Genomic DNA, 10,291 nt, shown 5'->3' with positions numbered 1-10,291 from the left:
GCGGGGCCCGGCACCGCCGACATTTCCCCTCCGCCAACCGTTCGTCACCGCCTTCGCCCGGGGAGGCGGGGCAGGATGCGGCGGGGCGGACTACGTCTCCCGGCAGCGCCCGCGCCTAGCGGCTTCCGGGCGGGCCTTGCTGCTGGCGGGCGCGCCACTCGGAGGGCGGTGCGCGGAGTGGGGCTCTCCCGCCCAAGCATCTGCCGCCATGCTCAGGTACGAGCGCCGCGTGCTGCGGCAGCCCTCGCGTGGAGGGTGGGAGGGCGCGTGGCTCTGTGGGGAGCAACCGATGCTGAGGGTGCAGGGGGGGAGCGCGGGCGCGCGGGTCATTGAGGCGCGCGGGTCATTGAGGCGCACAGCTCTCCCGCACGCTGCGCGGGGTGGGCGCTGAGGGGGAGCGGCGAACGGTGAACGCGCGTTTCTTCGAGTCTCAGAATCCCTTCTTCTCTGCAGAAAGCACCTCCAGGAGATCCCCTCCTCCGACAGCAACGTCTCCGCTAGCTTCAGCTGGGACTGGGACTCCAGTAAGACCTCGGAGTTGCTCTCCGACATGGGGGTCTCGGTTCTGAGGAAGGACAGGCTGGGCAACGAGAACACCCCGCAGGAACCGCTGCTGCCGACCTGCACTCCCCACAAACGGCCGAAGGTGAAGGAGAAGGAGTTCGTCATCGTGCGCAGGCCTCGGCTGCTCCGAGAGGCAGAGCCAGGTGCTGGCAGGCGGCCCTGCCTTCGTTTACCCCGCTAATAGAATGCAAACTATTGTTGCAGCCCTCCCCGATGTAACTTTCAAACCTAGGGACTTGAATTTTTTTATATAGAAATCTTAGAACTGAGAAACTCAGACCTCCTGACCACAGGAATCCAGATGCGCATCTCTCACTTGCAGGGTGTCACTGGGCAGCAACTCCACTCCATTGGGGTTGGACTGTAATGGGTGCAAGGATCATTTCTGGAAAGGTGCAGTGGAGGCTCAGGGTTGGCAGGGGAGGAACTGTGTCATCAGAGCAGTAGGAATATCGTCAGACACTCCTGCTTTTCAGTGAATGAGCTCTGGGTCATAGGCAGCTGTTCTTGAGCTCCAACATCTAGAATTTTTTCCTAGGCACCAGCGTAGCGTATCTGTGTCTCTATTTGTGAGAATTTGGGGTTGCACACCTCCTTAAACAGTTCCTGGGGGATATTTTGAATAGCATTTTGCAGCTCCCTTCTAGGAGCATAAGGCAAGAATGGGCTTTTCAGCAGGAGAGAAAAGAGACAAGAAGTCCTGAGGAGTCCTTTTAGATATCTCTTTCCCTTCCTGTGTACAGGCTTTACAGTAAAAAGGAAATAGCTGGGGTGCTGACAGTATATTGAAGTGTATACTTCGTATGAAGTATATTTCTTAAAATGAAGAGATGAAAGAGGGATAAGGAGTACATATAGTCCTGGGGCAGACAGTAGTGGTCCTTTTGGCAACCCAGATGAGTAAGACATCAGCAGGCAGAAATGCACTACCTTTAACTAGAACATGTTCACTCTTTCCCTAAAGGTGTTTCTTGGGATGAACTTCCAGATGAACTGTTATTGGCAATCTTTGCATATTTGCCCCTAAACGATTTGTTGAAAGTTTCTGTGGTATGCAGGAGGTGGCATCGTCTCTCGTAAGTATTACTTCTCCACACTTAGTGCTAAGAACTTTGCTTCCATAGGTGAATAAGTGATTTGGTTTTCATCTTGCGTGTTCAAGTGTAATTCAATCTATTGTGTGTGTGTTGTAGGTATATATAATCTCAAAGTGTAACTATTTTAGCATTATTAAATTGTATTAAATAGCTTTTCTTCCTCTCAATCTCTTATGAGTCTGAAAAGTTTCTGGAGTTGTACGCATAGATGTGGCCTTTCCTTGCTAACAAGTAACATTCTGCTCCTTAGGTTTGATGAATCTCTCTGGCAGACTCTGGATCTGACTTGTAGAAGTCTGCTGCCAGGAGTTATTGGACAGTTGCTACCTGTAGGTGTTACTGTGTTCCGTTGCCCAAGATCTTGTATTGGGAATCCGCTGTTTAAAACCATGAAGTAAGGCTTTCTCTGTATACCGAGTTCTAGAACTGTCTCAAATCTTCAGTGTTTCTATTCTTTTTCTTAACATCTTCACCAGTAGTAGTGTTCGTCATCTCTGTGGAGTGTGGAATAGTTGATCAGTGGTTAGGCATGCACTCCAACAAGATCTGTTTTCATCAGACAGTTACTAAGAAATAAGCTAATGTGATATTTGTAAGTATGTTTCCTGCACCATCGTGCTCTTGCATGTTATTTCTTGTAGAACCAAGAACTGTCAACAGCATTTTTATATGTGAACCTCAAAAAACCTGTGTAACTCTAGCAGGATAGACTTACAGTACTGGAAAGATATAATTTCTGCAGTTTTGGCTGATACGTTATCTGTACAGCCAGCAAACTTAGTAATATGCACAGTGTGCAGCTGAAGTTCACAAATACAGCTCCTCTCTGTAAGCTTTGTATGCTATATTGGATATATTTATGGTGTGTGGAATTTGTAGAGTTGTTTTTTGATGCAGTTTTATTAATTTTGCTTTCTCCTCTCATAGACCTCTCAGAGTTCAACATATGGATCTGTCAAATTGCACAGTGTCTGTTGCAGATCTCCAGACTATTCTTTGTCGTTGTGAAAGACTGGAGAACCTCAGCTTGGAGGGATTAGTACTTTCTGATGATATCATCAAGTGAGTGAGATGATTTGGTATACTCTGTAAATATCTTCTGTTTAGTGCCGTTCTTTTGTGCAGGCTGGGGACAGAATGCAGTTGGAGTTGTCCCTTGTGGAAGTCATTTGAAATGGCCAGTTCTAGGCACTGAATGGAGTTGGCTGGCAGGTTACATGAGCTGCTTCTTTCCTATCTGCTGAAGAGACCAGGTGGGAAAGATGTATATATGTATATATGTATGTAAATATACGTGTGTGTGTGTATACATATATATAAAGATAAAAGATCCATATGTATACGCATATACACATATATATTTACATACACACACTTATATATATTTCTTTTTTTTTTTCCTGGAATTTCTCAGGGTACTTGTAATCTGGAGGAACTGCTTATCTCTGTAGGGGTTGTTTCCCTTCACTGTTCTTGCATGTAAACTGCAGAGCTACTTTTATTTTCCAATTTCTGTGCTCCCAGGACGTCTTTACACTTAGTACATATTCTTTTATATTTTAAGGAATTTCAGCAACTCTTCTACCAGGTGCTCTGTGCTTCTGCACCACTTCTCATTTCCTTGTTAATCTTCACTGAAAAAATTATCTGAAAAATTAGACTCTGTCGAGCATATGAACTGTTTTGCTAAACAGGAAAAACACTAATGGGTGTGCAGTCAACCTCCAGTTCAATAACATCATGTGGTTATGGAGGTGATGGGAACCAGGTTAGATGCTTAACACTCCGGGTGCTCAAGTTTACTGATGCTTTTCTCATACCAGGAAAAAAGAGAGCACAAATAAACCAGTATTGTTTGGTTTATGAAGTCAAATAAAAAGCATCTGTAAGTTGTTTACAAATTAGACAGCAGTTATGAGCTTTATTGCCCTGTGTACAAATATAGAGGGTACAAGGGTTTTTCTAGGCTTTTCCAATTCCACGGCTGCTCCAGTCCAGCAAACAAATGCATTCAGCAGAATGCTATTTGTAAATGTGGTCTCTTTTTTTTCTCAACTAACCTCTGCCTAATGGAGAAGTGACTTCCTGTCAGCAGTTTACTGGGCAGGTTCAGCCTGGTTCTGCGACAATTGGTGCGGGGGACCCATGGACCCATGCCCCAGAAAAAGGGAAGGGGGGAAGGGACAAGGGAGATGGGCAAACAAAACAGTAGCAACGATCTGAGGAGGAAAGCTTATTTACTAAATAAGTTATCAGAAAGCAAAATAACACAATATAGCTTCAATTCCAATTATATTGTATTAATAAATAAAAAGAGCAAGAGAGAGTGTCCGATAAACCAAAGGTCTTACGCTAACGCTGAAGGCGGACGGCAGCGAGCACCCACTGCTGAGTCCATCCCAAAGGAAAGAGAGCGTCCCGTGACCGCAGACAGTTTTTATCTTTCCCTCTGAGCGGAAACACGTAAGAACGCAAAGCATCGCACTGTCTTCTGGGGAATGTAGTTCTTCTTCTCTTCTGAGACAGGTATACCTGGAACTATCAATCATCCACAGAGCTGGAGCATTAACTCTTTAACTCCTATTACACTACATGATGTTATGATGTGGAATACCAATGCCAAAAATAAAACCATGACACTTCCAAAATGAGATGATTGATTCATGTAATCATTTAAGCTGGAAGGGACCTTTAGAGGTCATCTTGTCTACCCTAGAGCAAATGGACATCTATAGCTAGACCAGTGTGCTCATTTTGGAAGGATGGATCATTCACCATCAACCTGAGGAACCTGTTCCGGTCTTCACTAGTAAGTTCTGTAGGGAAACTGCATAGTCTTTTCTAGTGGTACAATGATCTTGAATAGGTCATGGTGTTTGTTCAATGAGATGTAACAGAAGAAGGAGAAAAGGAATTATTTCCTGTCCAGCTTGTCTTACAAATATGCCAACATGTTAAGAACATCCTGTAAATAGACAAGCATCCAAGTTGTGCTGTGATGCAGCAAGATGTTGAGATCCTTAGTGACTCTCATGTCAGTTTACTAAAGATGCAGTGCTGCACATTCAACAAATAATTCTGTGCCTGGAATGTTTTAAACATCAGTGTGTATCTTAGCAAGGAAAGCGGTGTTCCAACATTTTATCAGATTTCTCCCTTTTTTTTCCTCTTTGCAGGAGCATTGCTAAGAATCCCAGTCTGGTACGACTAAATCTCTGTGGGTGCTCAGGGTTTTCTGCAGAAGCCTTGGAACTGATGTTAAGCAGCTGTTCTATGTAAGACATAACTAGTTTTTGCTATTCCTACTTGCTGTTAACTCCTGAGAGGAGTTGCCCTTTTTATTTTTTGATAGGCATTCCAGTTGTATTTGTCTGTTAGTATGTTTCTTAGAAGCCATATTGTGTTCTCAAATGCTTAACTGTTGATTATTACATGAATAATTGTATGATTTCTTTCCATCAAGCTATTTTCCTCTTTAATAGCAAAGAAGTGCTTCGGTAATGATTTGTGAGTCTCTTTAATCATCCTTAAAGGAAGCCTCTACCTCCATCTGATTATCTTGTATATTTGATTTTCTTAATGAAAGCAGTATGTGATTCTCACAAAGAGTGAAAGCATGCAAGTTTGAGAAATATTCCATCTAAACATGGAGTACAAGAGCTCCCTATGCAATCAGAGAATGGCAGAAAACATGTTCTTCCTTCCATAATGAAACAGTTCTTCAGTTTATGAAGCACTGTGTTCAGATTGACAGGTCCTGTGATTAAACCATCTGCTGTCAGAAAATGTAGATGGAAGATCTGAGATTTACACCCTGATCTCTTCCCTGAGTTCCTGTGAGATGCTGGACGAGCTACTTAATTTGTTTCTGCAAAATAATATTTTTAATCAAACTGCAGTAGACCAGTGTACAGACAAAACTTTAATCTTGCTCTGCTGCTCGTGGGTAGTGACTGCTTTCTACTGCTTGGCCTGATTTCTTGGATGCTGAGCTTCTTAAGAGAAAGGCAGCCTCTGTGCAATGCACAGTGCATAAAGATCAGGTCTGCCATCTGCTTAAAAAAACGGATTGTTTTTTAATTTACATACTGATTGACAGCTAAGGGCTCTAGTTAGGCTGTTTACTGTGCCTTTGTCTTCTGGTTACACCTGCAGCAGCTGCACACAAAATAATACTTTGACTGGTTATATGCTACTAGCAGTTAAATATGTATTTGAGGTAAGGTCACAACCTGACCACTGCATATATAAAATGATGAAGTGTTTTATGATAATAAAGTGTAATTGGCCACCTGACCAATGCTAATAAGTGATAGCTTAAAGGTTTGTATTTCTACCTCTCAATGTGAAGATCTAGTCAGTGGGAACATGTTCACATTACCAACCAAGTACAAGATGAAAAGAATTGTCTCCCCTTGACAGCTTAACTTCCTACAATGGTGGTGAATCATTTTGATTGAAAGTGATCTTGGGAAGTTGCCCTGACCCTTTGCTCACAGCAGGGTTCTCAGTTCAGCACTGGTCAGGACTTTGTCTATTTGGGTCTTGAAAGCCTCCACAGACAGATTTCTTACAGCTTATCTAGGCAACCTGCTCCAGTGCTTAATTATTGTCATAGAGAAATTTGTATAATTAACACAGGAACTTTGGTAGTAGATGTACCACAGTTTCAGTTCTTATATATATCTAATAGAGTTGATACTTCTGAGGCAAAAACTCCTATTTCAGTTATTTTTTCAAACAGATGTTTTGTTTGTTTGTAGGTTGGAGGAGCTGAACTTGTCCTGGTGTGACTTCACAGCCACTCATGTCAAAACAGCAGTCAGTCACATTACTTCAAAAGTAACCCAACTAAACTTAAGCGGATACAGACAGAACCTACAGATGTCAGGTAAACAGCAGCATGGCAAATCTTTATCCCACTAAGAAATAAAAGCAGCAGGCTTTGTTTTCTTCTGGTTGGTGTCTGCTGTAAGTATTAGAAATACTGTGCGCTAAGAATGATTTTTATGTTCTGTATAGCTTTATGTTCGCATTGTCAGAGAATCCTAATGTTTCCAACTTAGCCACAAGGAGTGAGATTTGTCTTCTGAATTTAAAAATAGGTAGAAATCATTTTGTCTTCACTAGAAAAGCATAGTCTGCACTTCTGAACTAAGTCCTGCAAGCAGGATAGATTGAATGGATCTCACATTCAACTGTGAATCAGCCTTTCAGGTACTGTGGGAGGGAGCTTAGTTTTTGGAGTCGTCTTAAGGTAAGGTCTCTGCTGTTGAGGCTTCTTAAAATGTCATCCAAAAAAAGAACAGGCACAATAACTCCTTAAGTTCTACCCCAGTGTAATATCCTACAGATATCAGTTAATTTGGAAGGCAAGTAATATCAGCAATCAGTGTTGTACTGTTCACTTGCTAACAGTTGCATATATAAAAGCGTGTATGGTATTGAAAGCTTGTATGTCTTTATAACTGAAAGGTGGGCTGACTGTGACCTCTTTTCAGATGTTAAAACACTGGTGGAAAGATGTCCTTTCCTTGTCCACTTAGATCTAAGGTAAGAACTCCTGTGCAGGTAATCCTTAAGTCCTTATGGTTCAGGGGACTGATAAAGATACTGCTGTGCAGTAACCATATAGCAGTAATTAATAGCTGAATAGTATTGCACAACCAAAAATTGCTTTTGAGGTTAAACTTCCAAAAAATTTACTAGCTGTTGTGACTTCTTTTGGAGTAACTAACTAAAAAATTTCTTTTTAAATAGTATGTACATAAACAATTTGTTAACTAGAAAATGGTAGCAGTCAACAAGTAAAATAAAAGGAAGCATTTATACATGCAAAGCTTATGAGCTTATAGTACCCTAGTGACAGTTTCTTTCAGCTTTCATAGTGCATGGCCACAGAACTTTCTTGATTTTATTAAAAATAAATAAAGATTTTGACCTAGTTAGTTACAGTATTAAAAACTGTAAAGTAACTACCTTTTCACGGCATGATTTCTGCTGCAGAAAATGTACCTGCAGAAAATTTTTGCTTTATTTCCCCTTCAGTGAAAATCAAAATCTGACACGCACATTAGAAGTTGGTTAGAGTACTTCTTGTTCAATACAGAAGTAATGGAAGGAAAACAAGTTGATGTTTACTACACTTCTCAGCTTGAATTTCAGAGATAACAAATTTTCTTTGTTTTATACTTAAACTTCTAATGAATTTGCTCTTGTACAGTGACAGTGTGATGTTGAAGCCAGAGTGCTTCCAGTATTTCCATCAGCTCATCTTTCTGCAACATCTCTGTCTTAGCCGATGCTACCAAATATCACCTGCTGCCTTAGTGTAAGTAATCCCTGAATGGCTTTGGTTTTAGTGTTTCAGAGGGGAAAAATAACGTGCTTTATTTTAGGTTTAAGAACTGCAAGTACTGTTTTGAAACTTACCCATACAATTTAGGAGAAAAAGAATGTGATTGTGTACATTTCAGAATAGAGAATGGAATCAAAATTACTTGAGATAACGTTTCCATGGTTTCGGTGTGTAGTTGTGGAACTCGCTGTTCTGCACGTACCTCATGTGTCCTTTTAGAGGCATTACTATTACTGTGAAGTACCAGTCCTGTCAGTGACAGCATCAGTATCATCAATTAGGCTTTGAATTACACAGCAATGGACAACCTGGCTTCAGAAAAGTTAACAGAGTAGATATTACTTGCTGACCAGTGTCAGAGTCTGTTTATACCTTTCCTTTCTCTGCACCTGCATCAGTTATTGGTTGGCACTGAAATACAACTTGAGAGTTATTTGCTTGTGGGCTTTTTGTTTGTTTGTTTCATTATGACATGACAACTATCCAGCTTTTTCCTGTTTTATGTCTGAAGGAGTGTGCCCTCAAGTAAAAAATGGTAGCCTTCAGCAAGAAAAAATCAGTAGAACTGTGTTTATCTAGTTTGGGTATAGACTGCAAAAAGTGCTCTCAGGTTAATGATGAACTTCTCACTGCTCTCTTTCTAGAGAACTTGGTGAAATTCCAACACTAAAGACTCTTCAGGTATTCGGAATAGTGACTGAGAGCTCCCTACAGCTCCTCAAGGAGACGCTTCCTGGCATGAAGATCAATTGTTCACATTTTACAACTATTGCAAGGCCAACAGTTGGCAGTAAAAAGAACCATGAAATTTGGGGTATCAAATGCAGGTTGTCACTGAGAAGCCTTAGTGGTTAATGATCACGTATGATGGATTCCATGGATGCACTGTGTAGTGAAGCTCCTTGAGGAGTGGAATATCACAGCACATCTAATCACAGTTCTGTGTATGAAGTATTGTATCTTGGTCTTATGCCGAAATGTAGTTCTATAAATATGTTTATGTTCTTCATAAAAAAAAAAAATCCTTTAGAAATCTGATGGTCTGTAAGCAATTGTAGAAACGCAAAAAAAAAAAAAAAAAAAGAACTTTAAGGAGAGCAACTTAAGAAAAAAATTGTTGAACAGTTTCAATACAGTGATTATTTCAGCCTTTATTAACTGCTGCAGGTTCTGATGCAGCTGTGGTTTTTCTTAGGTGTTGTAAAGGTGCTTTTGATTAAACCTTCTCCGGGTTCAGCTCTGCAACTCCTGGAAAGATCAGTGAGGTGCTAGATGTCCTAGAATTCCACTGGTGTGGAGTTTACAGAACTCAAACAATGCTATCAAAACTATTAAAATTATTATGAGTGATGTGTCTACTAAGATGCAAAGCTACTCTGTTTGGGAGAGGAACTGAAGAAAGAGTCTGAATTCACTCTGGAAATATAAGAGAGCACTGGAAGGGAGGGTGACAGGAAAGCTCTTCAGAGCTCAATACTATACAAGTAAGAAGCAATACAAAGAATTTGCTGATAAATATTCTTTCAACAAGACTTCACGTTGCTTTTCATTGCTTAAATGAGCTTAGATTAGGAATGTAATCTTGAAAATCGTTACGTATTAGAAAAAAAATATTCCAAGAGCAAGTATCTTGGTTCTAGAACTTACAAGCAGCAACAAAAACAGGCTGCCCTGTTAAGAATTTTAAGAGGAACTCCTTTGGTGATATTAAAGAGACATCAATTTCTCTTTTATAATAGCTTAAGTTTCTAATATCATTTAACTTCCTGCATATTTTCACACTAACAGGAAAAGCTAACGTCACAGGAAAAGCTGAATAACTAACCCAAAAAGCCACTAACAACCCAACTAAGACTAGGGCCAGGTAATATCTGCCCCCAGCCTTTGGGGGAAGAGACCTGGCCCACTCCATTCCCACTCCCAGTCCTGATGTGGGCTTGGCACATTACAGGGATAACAGTAAGCATTATCTGAAGTCTTCTAGCACAAAACTTGCAAGCAGTGAGCAACAGTAGGGGATATACCATTGTTGTGGTAAAGCAGCAGGTGGTAAATGGGCTGTTGCATAGGTATAGCTTCTTCCAAAGTCAGTCCAAAGATTAAAACGTTTAGTAGTAAGTACACAACAAAGTAGTGTGGAATATTGCTTGTCTGCAGTTTTAGATTCATGCCTTAAATCAGTGAAAAAGTTTACTTCAGGAGGGAAGGTGTATGTATTTGTAATTCTCTCTCTGTATGATGTAGCCCCATAAAACTTGTTTTGCATTTAATA

The 10,291-nt window shown here is 41.0% G+C and overlaps 1 protein-coding gene across 1 annotated transcript; it reads left to right on the top strand.

The window, feature by feature from the left end:
• The first annotated feature begins 143 nt into the window (after nt 1-143).
• SKP2 (S-phase kinase associated protein 2) lies at nt 144-9,112 on the top strand. Its single transcript, XM_065739992.1, has 10 exons — nt 144-216; nt 454-707; nt 1,529-1,640; nt 1,912-2,055; nt 2,589-2,723; nt 4,838-4,936; nt 6,425-6,552; nt 7,163-7,214; nt 7,885-7,992; nt 8,664-9,112. Exons 1-10 carry the CDS (start codon nt 209-211, stop codon nt 8,872-8,874), a joined length of 1,251 nt encoding a protein of 416 aa, XP_065596064.1. The 5' UTR covers nt 144-208; the 3' UTR covers nt 8,875-9,112.
• The last annotated feature ends 1,179 nt before the right edge of the window (nt 9,113-10,291 follow it).

This window comes from Cyrtonyx montezumae, unplaced genomic scaffold (genome assembly GCF_038088225.1).
Source record: "Cyrtonyx montezumae isolate F1298 unplaced genomic scaffold, pur_monq_1.0 scaffold_25, whole genome shotgun sequence".
Lineage (NCBI taxonomy): Eukaryota > Metazoa > Chordata > Aves > Galliformes > Odontophoridae > Cyrtonyx > Cyrtonyx montezumae.
Note: the sequence above shows the minus strand (reverse complement) of the source record. Positions and strands in the feature narration are given on the sequence as shown.